Consider the following 21,845-nt stretch of genomic DNA (forward strand, 5'->3'; position numbering starts at 1 on the left):
TGAGCACATTAATTATATAAGTGACCCTAATAAGCCTTGATTTTTATCATGGACTGTCATAGTAGAGTGCTTTTTTGCATTAATACTTCTTTAATGAGTTCTCTCTTTTATAGTATTTTGCTAGCAGATAGCAGCTAATAAGCAGAAATGTCTGTTTTCATATATTTATTTGTTCAGATTAAAAAAAAACAGTATCACAGTAAGTACTGCTACATAAAGTTACTCTATTTCTGTCTCTCTATATTTCAGAATAGTTAATGGTCTGTGTCTCTTGCAGGAGATGGAAAGAACAGTTCATGTGTTTGAAACATTCCTGTGAACTCGTCAAGATGGGTGGGTTTTTCCTCTCAAACTGCTCATGGGAGAGCAGTCCTCTGAGCCATTCAGTTTCCATTTGCACCAAGTATGTGCAGAGCCTTGGTCTTAAGTGCTCTCTCTTTCTGTTTCTGTTGAATTTGGTGCTATTGTCTCAGGTACCTGAAACCAACCAGCCTACAAGAACCAAACGGAACTTCATATAGTTGTATCTGATATAAATAAAGAATACAATGCCACAGCTTGGAGATTTTTGGTGCTACAGAAACTGTTCTCATTCCTGCTCTTGTTCACTCTACATGCATTATCTTTGGGGAAACTTCAGGCAAAGTGAAGACCAACATATACAAGAGGACTGGAAAGAGCAGATCTAAGTTGAATATTTTTAAACAGGCAACCTTTTTTATTTTTTTTCCAATTTTTCTCTTCTCTGGGGTTATGGACAAAAAAAATCTGTCCTAAAGAAGGCAGTGATGCATTGTGGTAGGAATCTTGAATAACTGGATGTACAGTAATTTGAAGATGAGGCTCTCTAGAACTGCCTTTAATGTGCCTTTTAGTCAATTGAGAAAGATAAGGCTAAGCAATTTGTTTGGATTATAGCAAATGGCAATGTTAGAAAGCTGTCTGCAGAATGAAGATCTCCAAAAGGATGAATTGTATTCTCTTCATTGGATGGCAACCAGTATTATGGTTCTATAATGCCTGTCTTACTCTACAGAACTAAACTAAGACACACTGAAAAAGCCACATACTTTACCAAAACAGTGAAATTCCTTTTTCATTGGTATATATTTTGTTTTAGAAACAAGTTACACAGTGAAACTCTTCTGTGTTGCTAAAAAATGAAGCATTTTCCCACCATATCCTTGTTTTCCATTGTGAATTCTCTAAGGAAGACAAGGTCAATACTGGCAGGTTTTGTTGGGAAGGTCTGTGTTTGTATTACAGCTTGGACTGTGCAGTCCAGGCAAGAACACACTATAGTTGGTCAAATTCCTGGAGCCCAACCTCAATTAAAAATAAAACTTCTCTTAGGTTTCACAAGTCGTTCTGTGCAAAGCATTGTTACTGTGGGGAGGATTGGAAGAGAGCCTTTTGAATCCATCTTTTCTAAGAGTTCTCTGGGTCTGAATTGTGTAGTTCAACACCTTTCCTTTCTGGCAACTGGAGAGAACAGTCTAGGCAGTTTTTCTTTTTCATCACAAGCTTGGTATTAGAACATTGTCTGGGGTGGTTTATTTCACACCACGTGGAAAGTGTTCTAGAGCAGTTGGCTGGTGTTCCCATCCTGAACCATTCATTGTGGCTGTCCCTTTGTAGCTGCAGAAGTGTCTGTCCAGAAATATGCAACGCAGTGTGATTAGTTTTTAAACAGAAAACAGACTACTGCAGAGATACTGAGCTACCTCAGCTTTTTGTATTTTAGTTACCAACAGTGTTCATGGAGGACTGTAATCACGCTGCTCCCGTGTACAAAGCCAGGCTTAGGGACTTGTCTCCACCTCTACGGCTCATCCCAGGGTAGTGCTGCAGAGAGAGAAAACATGGGCCCTGGGCTGTTGCAGTAATCCAATGTGCTTTGTCCATTATGGTTAAATATCAGTTTATCTTAGAGCTTTTTCTCCCCCGGATGCCACTGTTTTTCTTCATAGGTAATGGCAGAAAAAGGTTTTAAGCATTCATGTACATCTAGTTACACCTAAATGCAACCCATGCAAAAACACTGTATTTTTTAGGTGGGAAAGTGCGATTAAAAAACAACAAAAACAAGCAGAAAACACATTTTAAATGAGATTCTTTGATCTCAGATTTGATTATGGGATTTTTTTCCATGTTTCATTTACTATTTATTAGCATCATACCTGTTTGAGATATTTATGTGTCTGGTACATTAACAGCATTTTGTATTTTGATGGAAATTGTTACAAACTTTAAGATTTGATTAAATGATATGTAGCAGAATTTTTGTAGCAAGTTTCTGATAAAAGGGTTTTTTGCAAGTCTCAGGTTCTTGCTGCAGAATTTTTTAAAAATATTTATTCCAGTTTCACTTACTCAAAGAAGTTTTTGTTCAAGTAACAGCAGCACTTGTGGAAGATAAAACTGCATTCATTTTTAAGAAGATAATAAATTTATATAAAATAAAACAGTTGGGAATTTTAGTCACCAGTGAGTGTAAAAGGCAAGTTTAAGCTAATGCCTAGCATTAAGAAAGGTTCTAAAAGGTCAGGTTTCTAAAGGAAAATTTTTACTGTCAGTTGTTGATTGGGAAAAATCATTAAGAGGCAACTTTGGTAATTGAGGAGCTGCCATGTTGTTTTAGAGAAATGTAGCTAATATCAGATGTTCTAGTGGACAGCTTACCTAAAATGATATACTCGCCTTCTTAGCCCAAATAACCACACTTCAGTTTTTGTTTTCCTTTACAGATGTCTGGTGGTTATAGAGTTAAAACAGCTGTTAATCTTTCCATGTGGTCTAAACTTGTTTACTCTTTGTATGTTTTTGTTTTCTTTTTTTTTTTTTTTTTTTTGCCACATAGCACTGGCAAGAGTTTGTACAAATTGACCTCTCTTCCTTGTTTCTTGTTGTGAAAATTGCAAATAAACTCCTGTGTGAGTCCTTGTGCTGGACTCTATGGAATGTGGCCAGCCAGGAGGAGGAGGTTTTTTGGGGGCCTGGGTGGGGGGGGGGGGGCTGTTTTGGAGTGATAGAGTTGCTCTTGGGTGATGGCTCTGGAGTTAATTGTATTTGCAAGCTTGAATCTCACCTGTGATTATTTTGTTTTGTTTTGTTTTGTGTCCTCTGTATTGTTACTTGATTTCCTCATATGCCAATGTATTTATAGGAATACTGGGTTTTGTAATATCTTGTCTTCCTTTTTTTTTTTAATGTTTTTTTAATTAACTTGGTGAATCAGCGCTGGTTTTACCTTCAGTCTTTCAGTCTCCTGAATGGCAGGTCCTGCAGCTGATAGTCTTTTATTTTGTTTTTGTTTATTTTGTAATCACAACATAAGCTTGAATTTGGGCTTGTACTTGCATCTTTTGTATCTTGTACATTGGGTTATTTAGACATTGGGGCGTCCTGTTTGGTTTCATTAACGTGTGTCTACTTTGTGGATTAAGTAGACTTCCTTCATCAGCTATGGTATATTTTGGATTCTATAGTTTTATTCAGAATTGTGTTTAAATTGATGTTTTGCATTTTGACTTCATTTTACGTTAGTTTGAAGTAAGTTATTTAATTTTTTGAACTTCTGGAAATTTTGAACATTTTACTGTAATTTGTAATATAACTGCTGTGAAATACTTGAATAAAGATGACAAGAAAACACAGCTTTAGCTCCTTCAAAAATATATTTAAAAATAATGCTGCCTCCTGGCTGAAAACAGTCTTTTCCTTACTAGACTTTTGTGGTTTAGCATCTCAGATGTGACACTTTGGGACCTTGCTGTTTAGTTATTTCGAGCAGTTTGGTCCAACTTCTGCTTTCAGTGTTTGTCCATTAGAGAAATGGCTTCTGTTTAGAGAGGGGTTTCTGTGGTGTTTGTTTTTGTTTTGTTTTTTTATTTTTAAGGAAATACTCTTTCCTTTCTATTTATTATATTTAGCAAAGTTGTTCTTTCAACTTTGGATTTGCTTTTTGTTTTGTTTTTTAATAGATGAACTCTTGAGGTGTAGGACATAGAACACCCCTGGACATTTCACTCTTTTCCTTTCTGTGTACCTTAAACTGCAGGTCTCCTGGGCAAAAGAGTAGTTGAGGAAGGAGGTAGTAGTAACTTAACTTTACATCTGACTCCAATTCCACTTTTCTATGCAGCTTTGAAAGCACAATTAGATAAGAAATTTATTACCTGTTGTATAATAATTAGGTTGATTGCTGGGAACCTGGGCTCTGAATGGCTTCGCAGGTACCAGCACCACACTTGGGTTTGCAGTCTGAATAAAATGAGTAGAGTTTGAGGTCTTGTGTCACTCTTTGTCTTTCAGGAGTGGGAATGGCTGTGTTAACAGAGAATAGATTCAGGTCTGATTTCTGACATTGGCTGTAAAAATAACCAATCAAAAGAGACAAAATATTTGGGAACTGACAAAAGGATTCTTGTGAAGATACTCAGTGAATTTCGAGTGGTACTTCAAAAGCATGATTTACTAAGAAATAGTTAGGGTGGGTGTTCCTAAAGCCTTAGTAGATGCTTTTGCAACATTCATATTTGTCAAGTGTTCACTGCTTAATACTGCTTCCTACTGCTGCTGGTTTCTGCCTTGAATGTCGTTCTGAAATCCAATTTCCCGTATTTCCTTAAACTTGCAGTGCTGCACAATCTCTGTTTCCTCCTTAAGCTCTTCAGGTAATTTATTTAAATAAATTAAAAATTAAATCCTTTTCTTCTGTATCTTGGGTAGGATTTGGACTTGTAATATATGGGGTTTTAAGCCAGCACTGCATGTGAATAAATTCTGCAAACTAAATCAGTAAACTTATGAACTGATTAATGAAGCCAAACACTTCATTTTTTTTTCCCCTCCTCCTTTTATGCTTCACTTGTGGTCATGTAACTATTATGTAAAAATGAGGGGTTATAAACTTTAACACTAATTAATTCAGCCTCATTCCGCTTCTAGGTGAGTCTTTTCTTTTCCAGTGTGATCATTTGCATAGGAAGTATATTTTGGTTGAAACCACTGCCAGTAGATGGTTGTGACTACTATGAAATTTCATTTATTTTAGATTTGCATTTGAGTTACGCTATACTGAGCCTTACTTTTATATCAGGAAAAATCTTTTCCCTTTAAAAGTATGATAAGCAGCTAAGATTTGAAATGGATTCATCACTTTTAGTGGAATGTTAGTGTGAACCTGGCCATTTGCATTGAGATTGTCTGGTCTGGAATGCTGATGTGGAATAATGGTGCTTTCAAAACTGAGGTGCAAAAGGTGATGTGGTGTTCAAAGGCTCCTCACATCCAGTTCCAGGGGTGGGGCAGGCTGGGGGCAGAGGTTGTTCAAGGTCCACATTTGAGGTTTCAGTGATGCAGCCCCCAGGACATGTTGGCCAACCGACACAGTGGGGTTGGTTCTGTTGTGCTGGACTCCTCCAGCAGTCTGGATTTTGATAGAGTTATGTGTGAGAAGTGTACAGGTCCCTTGGACTGGGTGGCTGCTGGGAGCGCTCACACCATTTTGTCATCCAGGTTTTGTTGTGGAAATGAGAAAATCCTTTTGCATTGGTTTGTCCCATAACCCAGAGATGCTCGACTGTGTCTACGTGAAAGTAGGAGTTTGTAGAAGATGACCTGTCCACTTTGGGACTGCATTGAGAGGAAGGAAAGACTTAAGGTCAGGTTTCAAAAGGACTCCCTTTGAAATATTTATTCATCAAAGGCAGTGAAACAGAATATAGAGGATTAATTAATCTTTGAAAATACGTTAAATTTGGACTCAATTAGTTTTCTAAGAAGGAATCTTTCTATTGCAGAAGGAAAAGAAAATGTTTTAACTAAGAACCTATTTGTGATCTCCAAAGCCCCAGCTGCAGTTTTGTTGTAAAGATCTGGCATTCTCCTGCTGACTTTAACACCTTGTAGAATCCTTTCTTTGTGGAGGCTGCCTGGAAGAACAGTGATATCTGGTTTTGGTGATAGGGAAGGACAAATTGCTAATGTGGTTTAGGTTTCTAATGGACATACTTCAAAACTTATGTCAGAATTGATGCCCGCTGTATTCCCTGTGACATTACAAAAGGTTTAGTGTGATAAAGGAAATGTAACATGGATAATCGCATGTTGTATGTGACTACTAACATCAGTTTAGTAATAAATTACTGTTTTCTATAGGCATTTTAAGTATAAACAAATAAAAACAGATAAGACTACATTTTCAATAAGTACAGGAGATTTAACTGGTATAAAATTCATGTCTCACCTTTATACTGGAATTAGACTGCTTCAGAGTCTTGCTCTCAAATCTAAAGCATGTCCAGCAGGAAAAAAGCTTTTTTAAAAAAAAAATAAAAAGCTTCCTCTCCACAAGATTCAGGATAGCCACACCAAAAAAAGCACAAGATGAGCATAAATTTTGCACTGTTAATCTTGTTGATGCATGAGAGTAAATTTTGGAAATGGAAATGAGCTGACATCCAATGATGATTTTAATGTTCAGCAATTTGTTACAAAAATTTGGGTTTATTCACGGGGAATGATGCCAGCAGAAAACACTGGTTTGTTGAATCGGATGCTGTGGCACGTATGATTTAATCTCCTGTATGCCCAGGGCCTGCTGACATCTGAATGGCTTAACAGTGTTTTTGGAGAAGGCATTTAGTCTGCAGAGTACATCTGCCCTGCTCTTTGAACTTCTCATGGAGTTGTTAAAAACCCGTGGGTAGAAACACGTGCCTCATTCCTCATGTCTTTTGGTCCAGATTCAACTTCCAGGCTCTGCTTCTTGTCTCCTGGTGTTTTAGACTATTCATACCTGTTCCTCCCCCCCCCTCCCCATGAAGACACTAATGCACTGTGATCAAGTAGCCTCTCCATCTTTTTGCTGAAGAACAAGCTTTTTATGGCTCTCACTACATTTTCGCCAGCCTTTAAGTCAATTTTGTGGCTTTATTCTGCAGTAGGTCAATTTTTCAACATCTTCTAAAACATTTGTTCACAGAGGAGAAATTGATGTGATATTCCAGCATAGGTCCCACCAGTGCCATTTATAGAGGCAAAAATCACTGATTCCTACTCCCTGACCCCCTTTTTGCACATCTAAAGATCAATTTAGGCCTTTTATACCATGAAATTGGGCTGGGAACTCTTGTTGTTTGACTCTTCTCAGCCTTGCAGCTTTTCATGATGCAGTTCTCCATCCCAAATGTCAACGTTCCTCATTCCCACCTCTCTGAGGTTCTGCTTAGCTTTATGAAAAGAAGTTTTATGGGTCGGGTCCCAGCCAGCCAGAGGAGCCAGCACCATACGTCTGACTTGTTCAGGTCTCATTATCTTTCCCTCGGCTAATCTCCTTTTCCACAGTCTGTGACTAGTGATTTATGTCAACATTTTCCTCCAAGAACTTCAGGAGAAGAGGATTCCCCCACTAGAAACACTGATAGCAACAAAGTGAAAATTACTCGAGCAGATTAGGTATTCCTCAATTAATCTGCCTTTTCTTAGCCCATTTAATATTTGCTGTCTGAATACTGTACCAGAGAAAGTTGAAGTATTTTGTCACATGCTGTTGAAAATCTATTACCTTATCAATCAAATGTGTAATCCTGTCAGAGAATGAGATCAGCTTTCTGTGATACAGCCAATTTTCTAGAAAATCATTGTATTTCTTCTTATCCCTTTGATTCATGATCACTTTAGTTAGATACCATCTTTCCATTTTTACTTGGGCTTGATGTCAGGTGAATGCCCTGTAATTACCCAGTCATTTCACTTGCCCTTTGATAACTGTCACATCATTGGCACTCTCTGAAATACCCCCATGTTATTAAAAATGAATGTCAGCAGGGCAGAGACTTTGTGGAGATGGCTGAGTGTTAGGTTACCTCTGGAATTAAAAACCCTTTTTCCAATTGGGACAGGCTAATATTCTCTCTGGGTAGTAAGCAGTCAGGACATACTTATCTCCATAGGGGAAACCTCTTGTCAAGGAGTAAACAGAAATATGAGCCATTCCCAAGCTTGCCACATTTCCACTCTTAATTTTCCCCAGAAAGTCTATGTCTGGCTTTTTAATGATAGAATCAGAGAATGTTAAGGATTGGAAGGGACCTTAAAGATCATCTAGTCCCAGTCCGCTGCCATGGGCAGGGACTCCTCCCACTAGACCATGTTGCTCAAAACCTCATCCAGCCTAGCTTTGAACACTGCTAGAGTTGGAGCATCCACAAAGTCCCTGGGCATCCAGTGCCAGTGTCTCACCACCCTCACAGGAAAGAATTTATTCCCAATATCTAACCTAAATCTCCCTTCTTTTGATTTGTACCCTTTTCCCCTCATCCTATCACTACAGCTCCTGTCGAGGAGTCCCTCCCTGGATTCCCTGTAGGACCCCTTCAGTTACTGGAATGTTGCTATGAGATGTCCTTGTAACCTTCTCCAGTCTCAACAGCCTCAGCTTTCTCAGGCTGAAATGTTCTAGTACATAAACGGGAAACTTCCAGAAAAGCTGGGCGTAAATTGAAAGAGGTAAAATTGAAATTGATGTAACAAATACTGGAGCACTGCATTGACTAGATATGAAAATATATAATTTAGTAGAAGATTATCTCTTCTAATGGAAACAGCTACCAAAATTCCAGTGGGTTTGGCAGTTTGGGCTTGCTTTGTGAGTGCTGATTATTGTTTCTGTAGTAGAGGGACAGTGATTCTGGTGGAGCATCAAGCTCAGGATACTCTTAAAACATTTGTTCAATTCCCTGATCTTTATTTGGATGCTGTCCACCAGCACAGGGGCATTGCACTAGAAATTATAGATTGTTTAAAGTTCCCAAGATGTGGAGAGGGATTGGCTCATTTCTACCTGTAAGACCTATTTTTTATTAACATGTATTGTTTTTAATGAGGTGAGAAGCTGATGCTTCTGTAGGACTGTCACAGGTGACATTAGGTAGGTGTCTGCTTTTTAGCCACAAAAACGTAGGAAAAAGTCACTGATACTAGACAACAGCAAAGGTTTGATACTGTATTTTGCCAGTATGAATCTTGCTGTGTAAGATCTGGGCTACATACAAACTCCAAAGGAAGAAAGAACACTACTCAAAACGAACATATTATGAAATTAGAAACAGGAAACCCTTCAAACCTTCATTGCACAGCCCATCACTAGTGAAAAATTCAGAGGCAAATATGGCTTGATGGCACCACTGGAGCTTCCTTCTCCCAGGTAGTAACTGAGCCAAAAACACTTAGTTCTGTGTGTAAAGCTGCTGCCAACTGAAGTAGAATTTGTTTAGATAAAGAAAATTGTAATTTATTACTCTGTAAGAAATCTGCTAGCTAAACAGGACTTCCTGAAAGTAGTGTGTTTGTTATCAGAAGAAAAAACACTGGTGACCGGCAAAGGGAGAGTTGTTTTTTGCAGTAGTCTGCCGCTCTGGTTTTTGTTTCCAGGCTTCCAGAGCTCGGCTGAGGAGCCCACGATGTCAGCTCCTGCTCTCATGAATTCAAACCTCAGCAAGTGTTTAATCATGCCTCAAACAGCTTGGCTTTTTGGAGGAAAAACGGTGTTTCTGTTCCGGTATTGCTGTCCAGCTTAATGTAATGAGTGATGGGAACACCGTGCCCGGGATCCATCCATCTGCTTCCCTCCAGCCCATTTTCTTTCTGGCCTTTTCTGCAGTCTGAAGTTATCAGCCCAGAACACTCACTGATGATAGGAACTTAGTGCTGCTTTCCTGTGCTAGCAAGCATCTTTACCTCAGCTGAAAATACACTTCAGCTCCTGGTTTTGAGCTGACTTAAAATAGGAAAGAAGTCATTAAGGAGTGAGCTTAAGGGTCTCATCCAATATAAAAGGCTTGTATTAGCATGACAAGTTAAAAATGTCCAAGTAGATACAGAGTCAGTGTCTTCTTACAGACCTGGCACAGGTTGCACCTTGACAAGTCCTGACTCCACATGGTGTGTGTAGTTTGATACTACATTACACTGTCAGCTTTTTTTCAGTGGGGATAGGGAGGCAGTGTGGTTCTGAGACTATGCCCTTGCACTGGAAACAGCAGAGAAGAGCTTTGGGATCCACTCCCTTTTTTCCAGACAAATTCTTCATGAGAAGCCGGGAAGGTGGTCGAGTACCTGAAGCCACTTGTGCCTGTTCCACCTCTGCTGATTAAACATATTTGTGCTGGTGGAGCCGGGCTGGAGCAGCTGCTCTCCTGGCTGCTCCCTGCAGCTGCAGAACGCGGGCGCTCGTGCTGGCGCTCGGTTTGTCTGGACCCCTCCAAGGACAAGCTGGAGCATACCCAGCGCTCTTAATTAGCTGCTACTTACACTGTGCTAAGCTCAGCCTTAACACCTACCTGCAGTTAATTAAAAGATGGGGTTGCTGAGGTTTTATTAGTACGGTGTGTTTGCCACGAGATGAAACAACAGGAGAAAAGGGGGATGACCGGTGTAAATTGTCAGGGGTAGGTGATTACCTGAACACAGTGAACAGCCCCATTTAGACATCACTGTTCTTCCCAGGTGAGCCAGGGGAGAGCCACACCAGCGAGCAAAGTAGTTTTTATTAGCAGGCTGCTGAAACCAGCCTGTCCCCCTGAATTTCTTAAAGCTTTTAAGAAGAAAAATCTCAGAGCAGGTATGTGAACATGATTCATTGGCAAAAGTGCTCAGCCAACTTCCCAGAGGGAAACTAAAATAATTCCCACATACAAGTAAAGTAAATAGTCTGTGTCTTTTTCATCCTACCAAGTATTATTGACTAGTGCTGAGTAAGAGATCCGTGCAGAGCCTTGATGAAAGGTTGGCAACTTACCCCACTTGGTCTGGATTATTGCAGAGTGGTTTTGTAATACTGAATTGCAAGGCTTTTAGTAATCTTCACAGGCTGTTCAACCTCACCCACTAAGCCTAAACTAAAATGTTTGAAAACTGCAGTTCACGCTCTTAAATGCTCTGAAAGAACCAGAGACAATTTCAATAAATGTTAGGCTCTTCCTGTTAATGTGCAGAACAGAAATTACCTCCTCAGATCCGGCTGAAATGTTCCACTGTGGTGGTATTTGAGACTAGTTATATTTGGCTCATCTTTGTTCCAGAGCCAGTTTTACAACTAACAGATGACACCCTAATGAAACATCAAAGAAGCCATGAATGGTTGCATGGAATTGCTCTCTGAACGATGTATACAGTGAGGTACAGAGCTCCCACACTGGATATGAAGGAATTTTGACCATAGGGCAAATGCAACTTTCATCCTTTAGCCATTGCAGCAGCAGTGCAGCAGAAATTTTTTGCTTTCATTAAAAAAAAAAATAAATTAAAAAGCTATTCATCAGGGTTTCTTTTAATTTCCTAAACTATCTTGAGCCCTTCTGTTCTTTACTTAATAGTACGTTTGGGAAAATAGATGAACAAGGAACAGCCTTTCTGAATGAAATCTAAAATTACTTCTAAGAGATTTTTTCTGAAATGAGAATGAAAGCACTTTGGAAGCTTCTGAGTGTTTAAGTATTAGCAATAAATTTTTTGATTTGCAAGAGAAACTAGTTGGATGGAATGAATACATTTGCATCCCTGGCTTGGTTGAAACATGAAGTCCCCATTTGTGCAGTGTTTTTTCTTGATCAATCATGACAAAATTAATCCAATCTGGATGCTGAATCTAGATCTATAAATATATTTATTGTAATATAACAAGAACTTAACAGTAAACATAAACTATATACAATGCCATTACAGATAACCCTGTTTTTAATATTATTCACAGAAATAGCCAGTTTTGTTCCAGTGTGAGAAATGAAGAAATAAGCTAAATTGGAAATGTCGAATGTGTTTCAGTCTTGTTGACAGGTAGCACCTCCTTTGGAGGTAGACACACACCAACACTAAAATTAGTCCTGCCCCAGGCAGTTAGAAACTTGTGCTCCAATCTTCAGGTTCACACTTGCACCCTGTTTGACATAAATACTTTAAATGACATACTAGTATATAATTTTGTTGTGCTTATTATTTTTTTCTTTAAAGAATAAATAAAACAACTGCATAACAAAGGCTTGAACCTCACTGTCAAAATGAGGGGCTTGAGTCACCCTATAGCTTGACTCAGTTGACTCGAGCACATTTGCTTTAAATACTGCAAGATACAAATGTCTTTATTTTTTTAAATTTTATTTTATAAATGATTATTAATAAAATAAGATGATTAGCTAACCATCTGCATTGATTTCCCCAAAGCTATAGGCAGACCTCCCTCCATATAAAAAAGCTACTGTATTTGGTATGAAATTCAACTAGATATTGAATGCAAGATCTCACCCACACCCTGTACAGGACCCTCCTTCTTGAATTACTGGTATGGCATTTGGGATTTGAGTCTGCAAAGGCAAGTATGGCAATTTTTTTCCCCTCTACTTTGAAGGAAACCAGACAATCCTTAGCTTGGGGTTACTTTCTACTGGTGAATTTTAAGATTCTTTCCCCTGCCCCCTCTATGTTACCCGGTCCATCTCCCATTTGTTCCTTTTATGTATAAATTTATAAAGAATTTCCACATCACAATGCTCTCTGGATAGACAATATTTTAATATATATAAAAATATAACCCCTGTGCTGTGCATATACTTACAACTCTACATAGTAATAATTTGAAGTCTCTTACACTGGGCTTAAGTCTATGCATTTTTCTACCATGGGCTTTAAACTCATGTGTTTAAAATCTGTAAATAATAAGTATAAGGCTTCCACACCTAGGAAAGGAACTTGAAAAATAAAGTAAAATAAAAAAATTCTCAGACTTTACATAAAAGATAGTGGCAAGTATCCCGAGGCAAGGAATTTTGGTTGAGAGCCAAAACCAAGTGCGTAGCCAGAGGAGGCATCTTCCGTGCTTGATGAGCACGTGGCAAACCCACACTATGCTGTGCGTTTTACTGTGATTCCAGAAGTGAAGAGTGGGTTTATCAGGAGAATGCCTCTGGAATCCAGACAGTTTCCATTCTGCACAGCGGGAATCGAGCACTGCCAAGTGAATCAGCAGAAACCCGGAGGAAAAGGTTCAGAAGCTCCCCCCACCCCCTGGCGTGAGCACAGCCACATGTGCCCACATGAGAATCACCAGGAGCAGAAACTCATCCAGCCCAACAGACCTTTTGTTTTCATCATTTTGCATGGAATTTATTACCATTGGCTAATCTTCTCCCCAGTCCCCACCTCACCCCACTTTTGGGCTCCTCTCTAGAGAACTGAAATATTTGTTTGATCTGATGGAAGACTGACATCAACGTAAGCCATCTGTCACACAAGATCTCTCTCAGTCATTGGTATTGAAAAGCATGTATTAGAAACAAATGTAGGAATCAAAGTGGTAAGGACACTTTGACCTTTCAAATAGATTGATGCCGAAAGTGTAATAGTAAAACTAATCTGCATGGTTATTTCAAGAATCAAGCTTGAGCTCTAAAGTAAAATGCAGATTATTTTTTTCCTCTCTTCCCCAGCTTAAAAAATATGAGAAATTCTATTGCACCTGGGTTGACCAAAAGCCGATGTCCAGAACAAGTGCCACTATAACATCTAGTGACACCCTTGCATTAAGTTACAATATCTTACATAGCACGGAGCTCTCTGCTCCTTGTTCACCAAAAGGTGAGGATGATTTTTCTACATTCAATGTAGACACTATTCAAGACTTTAGAGCAATATGTTCACTGGCTGGCTTTGCTGCTTTTGTTCCTTAAGTAATAGTATTCGTTTTGCCTTTTATCAGCAGGTACAAACAGTTCTCCATCCAACTCCTGGGGAACATCAGCCACTCTGAATATACTTCTTGATTGCTACGCAGCCGTGTCGGAAAACAGGGCAGGGCATATTTGGTAGAAGTGTCCATGTATTTGTTTTAGGGTCGTAGGCTTCCATGTTTCCCAGAGCAGGTCCTTCACTGCTGACGATCCCACCAGTAGCATAGATTTTTCCATCCAGAACCACAGCACTGTGTTTAAAAAACAAAAAAACAAAAAAAACCCCAAGAAAGTTACTTTGAGCTAGTTGTCTTAGTGAGCAATTTTCCTTTTAGGCTTGAAACAAACCCAGTCTTTTATAACAATGGGTAAACAATGAATACACCTTTTGTTTTTATCTGTATAAAGCTGTGTGAGCATTTCTCTTCTCTCTCCCTTTCTCTCCCCAAAATTAATCCTTTCTGTGTTTCTGCCAGGTAGGTAACTGTTGTCTCTAATGTAAACAACAGATAAAAGTCCAAGTAAGATGTTTTTTTCTAGCCCACACATGTGGGATCTGCAGCAAAAGCAGCAGGCTGGTGTGTCCCTGTAATGCTTTGCACATGCAAAACCAATCTAACCAATTTGAGGTTTATACCACCTCAGCTGGAATACACTCTTGCTTCAAAATGGGGTGCTAAAATCTTCAAAATATGTTCTGTTGCTTCAGTTACTTCCATGGTTGTGCCCTGGCATGGGGGCCTGGAGATCCTGCTGACTTTGTCCTTGTGTATCCCAGAGTTGTCCTTGGGAAAGTAGACCTGGGGCACACAGATCTGGTGGTCAGGGCTGTGCAGCTGAGGGAATGACAGGGCAGCTCTTTGTTAGCATCTAAAGACAAAAATCTTTACTGCTTTCCTAAGGTGAAAGTGTTTGACTTCAGATACCTCAAGAATAATGGGGCTGGGCTAGTCCCATGGTCCATAGGCTCCTGGTAAAAGGGAAGGTGCATGAGTGTGGAAGGTATTTAAAGAAAACTTGCCCCTTGGTCTCAACCCTTCCCCTTCCTTCTACTTTCTGCCTTGGCCTCCTGAGCAATGGTGCACATGGCAGGACACTGCTTTGGGCTGATGAAAATGGGGCTGGGTTCCCATGTGTGCATTTGGAAATGGGAGAGCATGGCAGAGGCATGTAGGTGGGAAAAGGCAATGCAGGACCCACCATGTGCTCCATGCTGCCTTCCCACTGTGTGGGGGGGGAACCCAAAATTGGGGTTGTCTGCTTTTCATCTGCCAGGAAGCCCAAATTTGCCTTCCAAGTTGATTTAAAGATGTTAATCTGGATGGGGTTGGCAATGGCTTTTCTGGTGGCTGGGTCTGTTTGGAGAGCAGCTGATGAATGACTGCATCGGGAAGGAAAAGGGAGAGTTGGAGAATATGCACCTGCCAAAGGATAGCAGGGAAAACAGGAGGGACAGGACGCTGAGAAATTAATTGCAACCAAGAAGATGGCCTAGATCTAACAAGGTGTAAAAGTGTAGTGATCCTCTAGGCTTGGTAAAAGCAAAATAATTTTGCCTGGCTAATTTTGAAGTAGTGGGAAGAGGAAAGTTAAAAAGTGATAAAGGCAAAAGACAGAGAATGCTGGAAGACATAGGATGAACTGAGACTAAAATGGCACCGACAATGCCACGTGCTTCTGAAGAACACAAGACTCTGATGTCCTTGTGGAGAAGCAAAGCCTGAGTAAAAATAAACTCACAATGACAACAGTGAGGACTCAAATAAGCCTAGTCTCTGGGTACTGCCAGGAAATAGGAAATAATGAGAATCTTGTCAAAATAACTGTTAATCTGAAAGGAGGAGGAAGGAGAGAGAGGCTTGAAACACTTGATTAGAGCCTATCCACAAATCAGCAGGGCTGGATGATGCATAGCCCAGGCTCCTGAGGGAGTTTGCTAATGAACTTACTGAACCACGGGTAATTATTTTTCAAACATCAGGGAGAAATGGGGAAGAATAAGGACTTGAGTAAAGCAAATGACATCCTGAAAGATGGCTTTGAAAGAGAAGGACCCCATCTCCAAAGGAACCAGAGCTGGTGGCAGAGGGGCACTGCCTTGCAGAACTCCTGCCAAGGCTCAGTCCCTATGCCCAGGAGGAGCAGAGGTGGCAGGACCAGTTGACCCATTTAATCAGACAAATGTGCTAATTAAACCACAGTTTTGGACTTAGGATATTTGCTGAGGGGTGGAAAGCCCATCTCTGGACAGGAACAAGTTACTATTTAGGCAGGTTGGGAATTAAAGCTTGCAAAATCTGGCCTGAGGAGGAGGAAGTATTGCCCCACCCCAGGCTCCTGATATGGTAGAGGGGCTGCTGAAATGAGCAGAATGAGAGTTGAGGCCCTTGGGTAGTGGTTGCTGGTTTTGTTTCACTTTTTTTTTTTTTTTTCTGGACTGTGAAGTTGGAGAAGATGGTAGCTTATTTGTCTGGGATATGGTTTGGGATGTGGAAGAAGATCTAATGTCAGAAATGGACAGTGGTACAGAGCAATTCTGCTGCATTGGCTCTCTAATGAAATGCTGATTACTAATTACAACAGTACTCCTACAGAATGCTTGATGCAAAAAAGGAAATAAAAAATAAATGGGTTATCAGTTCTGTTGGGTTAAGTGGGAAAAATGAAACAAACTCTAAAGTATCCCAAAAAAAGATCTGTCTGAAGAACTATCAGTAATGGGCAATTTAAATGAATATTAGTGTGGAGCACAGAGCCTGAGGCTGGTTCCATCAGTGCTGATGATCAAGGTCTGCTGCCCATGAATGGGCTTAGTTTTAATTTACTGGTGTGGACATGCTGGTGCAGATGGCAGCACCTCACACCAATACAGAGGATCTCAGTCCTGGATAACCACTGATGTACAGGGCTGGTCTACCACTCGCTGCTCATTAACTGATGAAATTCCTCTGCATGGAGCTTTAGATCTGGATGGAAAGAATGGAATGACCAGAGAGAAGACTCTAAGGTGACCATAGGTATGGGAACCAAGCATCCAACATTCCTTCCTTGCTGGCTCTGTGCTGCACAGCTGAAATCTGGCCTTAAGTGCTGGTATTCCCTCGTTAGGGAATCTATCTCATGTTAGGTCTCTAAACAGGAACGTGGGTGCTTTACAAATTCTTGTGTCGCATTTTAGCCACCCACATTCCTTCTAGTGAGATCTTTTCTGTGGCATGTTTAGTAGGAGCTACTCTGAGCCAGAGCTGCTGCCACGGCTGAGCAGCCAAGGAAAGCTTCCCAAAACAATCTAGGTCTGGACTCCTCCCCCCTGGATTTGGGGTTACAGCGAGTGGGCAAGTGCTGCCCTTGTTCTCTGGAACCTGGGCTACAGCCCTGGAAAGAAGTCCTTCCCAGCATCTGGGACAAGCAGCTCAATCCTGTACCTTCCCATCATGGTGCTAATACAGTGGAGAAGAAATGGATGCTGAATTCCACCCTCTGGAAGACTGCATGAATTTTAAATGGTGATTAGAGCAACTTCTGCTCCCTCCATATGCAATTCCTGTAGATAAGACTGGCATAATGCTTAGCTTGTGAGTCATGCCTGAGGTTTAGCAAAGCAATGAGCTGCTCCTGCCATGAAGAAATAGTTCACAGTTCTGAGCACACAGTGGGTCCTCATATGTACAGGGAACTTTGGAGACATTTGGGCATCTCTGGGGCTAACGTGGCAGGTAGATGCTTAAGATAATTAGGGATTTAATCCTAAATTGCTGCTACTTTGTAGTGTTTGGACAATCACTGTTAATTTCTGGGATCTTAGGGAACAGAAAACTCAAGTGGGTTCTAAAACCTTAAGAAAAGTGAGTGGAAAGGAGTATGCTCATTGCTCTTTCTTCTTTTCTGTGACAATATTTCGTTTCTCCCCTCCCTTCCATCCCATCAACTGTAAAAACATCGTTACCAAGGCTGACATACAAAGAAAGAAATAATTACAATAATTAGGATGCGAGTTTATTGCTTGGTGCCATTAATCCTGAGAGATAAAATGATTACAGGCTGTCAGAGCCTGGGAAGGAAGGAAGGAAGCTTTGTGCCAGAGAGCCTTGCTGCCTTGGGGCAGTGACTTCCCTGGCTGTGGAGCAGCCAGACCTCCACCTCTCCAGCAGAGTATCTGAGGAGAAGGTAATGGGCACCCAAGTGCAGATCACTTCAGCTGCTCCTTCAAAAAAATGAGTTTCAGCAAATTATTACCATGCAGGCTAATGAATGACCCAGCTTTCTACTCTGCAGGTAATTACTGTTGTTCACTAGAGAGGCTTCTCCTGCCCTATGACTGATTCTCCTGAGGTGCCTGGGCATCCTTCATTTCCCAAGCAATGCTCAGGGTCAAAGGATCATGCTGGGACTGTCCCCTGATGGATCAGACTGCCATGGGTCATCTGATCCATCTGCTGACCTCCATGAAGCTCTGGATCACACTCCCAGGAAAATTCCAATGAGGCTGAGGTGTGCCAAGGGCTGGAGGGGACCTGACTGTCCATGACTGGTGTGCTTGTGTAATCTAAACGCCCTTTACATCTCTTCCCTGCCTATCCACCTTTCAGTCCTTGCCCAGGCTGAGCAAATGGCAGATGAGGTCCCTCTCTTGACAGCTGCCTGTTAAAGGACTTGATGGACAAACTGAATCACTGAACCAAAAAATCAAAGAACATCCCAGCCAGGACGGCACCTTGAAACATTATCTGGTCCAACCTTTTGTGGGAAAGGGACACCAGATGAGATTATCTTTTATCCTGTCCGATTCCATCCTGAAAACCTTTGGTGGTGGGGATTCCACCACATCCCTGGGGAGGTTGTTCCAATGAATGACTGATCTCACTGTAAAGAATTCTTACATCACGATGAAGCCTCTCTTTGTGCAGCTTGTAGTTGTTGCCCCATTTTCTTCTCCCTGTGGTTCCTTCTCAAGAGAGAGCTTCTGTCCTCCTTGTAGCTGCTCTTTTCATTCTGAAATACTCTGTGAGGGTCCCCTGAGCTGTCTCTTCTCCAGGGAGAAAAGACCCAACTCTCAGTCTTCCCTCATCAGGAAGGCTATCTAGCCCTTTGGTCATCTTTACAACCTTTCTCTGGACCCTTTCCAGTCTATCTGTGTCTCTTTTGAACTGTGGGAACCAGAAGTGCTGCCTGGTAAGAGCTGAGTAGAGTGAGAAGATGAAAGTCTCCTGATGGACAGTAAGATTGGAAGTGGAGGATGTCACAGTAATTTTTTTTCTGGATGTTTGAGAGGTGAATGCCTGGGTGGTCTTGCTCTAGCACTTTTCTATCCCAGTGCCATACTGTACATACCATCAAGCAGTGGGACTACAAGAAATGCTAATTTTATTACTCCTTTAAAATTTCCTAAAGTCCTACAGATCACATCAGCCTCATCAGGAAATGTTAGCAAGTAATTTTTCAAAATTCTGTCTTGTAACTCTCAGGGTTGCAAACAATTTCAAATGGGCTGAATTAGTGTATTGTTATGACAGTCTGAAGTTTAGTATCTTCTGAGGCCTCAAACAATGTTGTTCTCCTTCCTCATTCCTGGCTATGCATGCAGAAGCACAAATTTATTTGGAGCAGTTCCATGAACATTATTGAGTATTATCAGTTAGGTTGACACAGGATCTGTTAAAAGAAGGGGGAAAAAGTCCCAGGATTTATTAGTGGATGAATTTCCTTCCTGCCCTAAGATTTCAGGAGGGCTTTACTGGAGGTGAAACTGAATGATGCTGGTGAGATTCTTGGGGTTGTTCTGTGCAGGGACAGGAGTTGGACTTGATGATCCTTGTGCATCCCTTCCAACTCAGGATATTCTGTAATTCCAGGAAGCTCATCAAGTGGATAGACCTGGTGTTAGGACCAGGGAAGCCTACAGGATTCCAGCCCCTGCAGGATGTTGCTCTGGGCAGTGCCAGGCAGAGCAGCAAGTGCCCTGTAAGCTTTCTTTTAAACCAGGGACCTTTCTGAGACACCTGCAGATGGTGTGCAGCGCTGGAGCAAAAGGCATTGCTGGCCCTGTGTCCATGGGTGGTGGCAGGCAGGGAGCCAAAACACTGTCCCCTGTTTGGTGGCAGTGCTGACAGCCCCAAACAACCCAGCCAGGTTGTTGTGTCACAGAAGGCTCGAGCTCGGGTGGCCGTGTCACTCTGCCAGAAGTGTCATCTTTACAATGGGATGGATAAATGAGGGTCCAGATTAGTCATGGTCAATTAGGAGGATATCATGCCCCTTCCTGGAGCAGGATTATTAGTGTGGGTGTTTTGGCCAAGCTCCAGTTATATTCTCCCCTTCTCTGTGAGCACTTTCCCTTGCTAATGATCCAAAACCATCGTGTGGCATCATTACTTGTTGCTGAAAAACAATAGTGTTTTACTCCCAAGTCCACAGCACATCAGTTATGGCCTGAGAACTATGTCTGTATCAGTTATGCTTTAATGCCTACCACAATCCTTCATGTCATCAGCTCCTACAGACATTCCTGCCAGTAGTCTGGTGCAGCAGTTCTCACTGCTGTCCGTGGAGCACAGTCCTACACCTCTGTCTCCTTCCAGATAGGCTGCAAGGTTTTGGTTTTCCCTTCTGGACTACAAACACCTCCAGCTGCAAATGCTGCCAGCTGAACACATCAACCTTCTTGTCTGTAGGTTCAGGAAGCACATGGCCATCGAGGAAACCTGCTCCATAGTAATTACACCTGGGAATATCCATCAAACAAGCTGTACGCCAATCCCTTCCAGTGCCTGGAGCTACCATGAGCTTTGCAAGGTAGAAAGGAGCCAGCCTGGCAAGGCTGTATCTGGTGCTGGCAGGTCAGTATAGGAGGCACCATGCTCTGCTGTTCAAAAAACAAGGCTTTTCTTGAAAAGAAAAGGGGTGTGTGTCTGTGTGTGTGTGTGTAAAATAATCCCCAAACTGACCCTGGTTTTGTGCTGTTCAGCCAGAGTCAAGGTTTTATTATAGATTTCCATTCAGCAGAACCATCTAATAAATCTTACTGGTTAGCAGTCAGAGGAGGAGGAGGAGGAAGAAAATGCTTTTCTGGTGTCTGTTGGGAATTGCTGGTACTAAATTAGCTTCTCTGGAATTATTGCTGGCACCACCATGCTCCTGCTGTTGCCCCGTGGAGGCTCTCTGTAGCACAAGCCTGTTTGCACGCTGCTTGCATCCTAAGCAAGCAGAATATGGAATTTTTAATCATGCACAGGAGCACATTTAGTATTCTTTTCACTTGTGGAAAAATAAACCCTTGAAGGGCACTGCAGGAAGGGAGAACTCCTGCCTGCAAAGGGAGGCCTTGCCACGCTGAAGGGGAGGGATATCTGCAAGTCTTTTTGGAGGGAGGTGTCTGGGAGAGCGAGGTGTCATCATCTCATCCTGGCTTTTCATTCCTGTTGGCTGCTGTCCACCATCTCAAGATCCTGCAAATAAACAGGGGCTGCCAAACTGAGACAGGGTGAGCAAAAATCTCACACTTGCCTGATGTTTGGGAAATGTCAAATATTTCCCTTACCTGTTGTGTGGAAGGTGTTCAACCTCTCAGTGAATTTTAAAATGCTTCAGGCCTATTATAGCTATTTTCTCATTTAGCACCATCTTTCAAAGGGTTAATTCTACATCAGCATGAATTTCTTATTGTCTTCCATCAGGCTGGGCTTAATCTGAAAATGATCCTCAATTTGCTCTTCTGTTGATTGTAAGCTGGAGACCCGAACCATTTATTTTTCATTTTTCATTAAAAGTAATTTAACTTGATATTAAAACCATTTAAATGGACCTTTAATTTTTCACAGGCAGGGAATGTCACACACATTTCTTTTCCTTCTGCTTGAGGCTATCATGCTTCCTCATCACTAACATGTAGAAACAAAGCAGATAAAAGTGATGCAGTCAAGATTTTTCCCAGCAAATTCAGTATTGAGTGATTCCTGGTGAGAGGAGATCAATAGCATGCAGTTAATTTTTAAGTTGTTTATGTTGCTGCTTTTAAACCATGCTTTTTGTGATCCATGCTAATGAGTGGAATGAGGAATTTATAGATTCATGGGCTAAGGTCAGAAGGGACCTCTGTGCTTAGTTAATCTGAGCTTGTGT

The 21,845-nt window shown here is 41.3% G+C and overlaps 2 protein-coding genes across 4 annotated transcripts in view; one reads left to right on the plus strand and one right to left on the minus strand.

Moving 5' to 3' along the window:
- ATAD2B (ATPase family AAA domain containing 2B) overlaps window positions 1-2,980 on the plus strand; it is a 73,233-nt gene extending 70,253 nt beyond the window's left edge. For all 3 annotated transcript variants that reach the window (XM_062489666.1, XM_062489665.1, XM_062489667.1), the window contains one exon: window positions 278-2,980. In XM_062489666.1, the coding sequence (XP_062345650.1) occupies window positions 278-319 (42 nt within the window). In that variant the 3' untranslated portion in view covers window positions 320-2,980. The remainder of the gene's footprint in view (window positions 1-277) is intronic.
- A 10,746-nt stretch (window positions 2,981-13,726) lies between these two features.
- The window catches only part of KLHL29 (kelch like family member 29), a 239,488-nt gene continuing 231,369 nt past the window's right edge, over window positions 13,727-21,845 (minus strand). The window contains exon 12 of the mRNA XM_062488440.1: window positions 13,727-13,978. Within this exon, the coding sequence (XP_062344424.1) occupies window positions 13,795-13,978 (184 nt within the window). The 3' untranslated portion in view covers window positions 13,727-13,794. The remainder of the gene's footprint in view (window positions 13,979-21,845) is intronic.

This window comes from Cinclus cinclus, chromosome 3 (genome assembly GCF_963662255.1).
Source record: "Cinclus cinclus chromosome 3, bCinCin1.1, whole genome shotgun sequence".
Taxonomy (NCBI): Eukaryota; Metazoa; Chordata; class Aves; order Passeriformes; family Cinclidae; genus Cinclus; species Cinclus cinclus.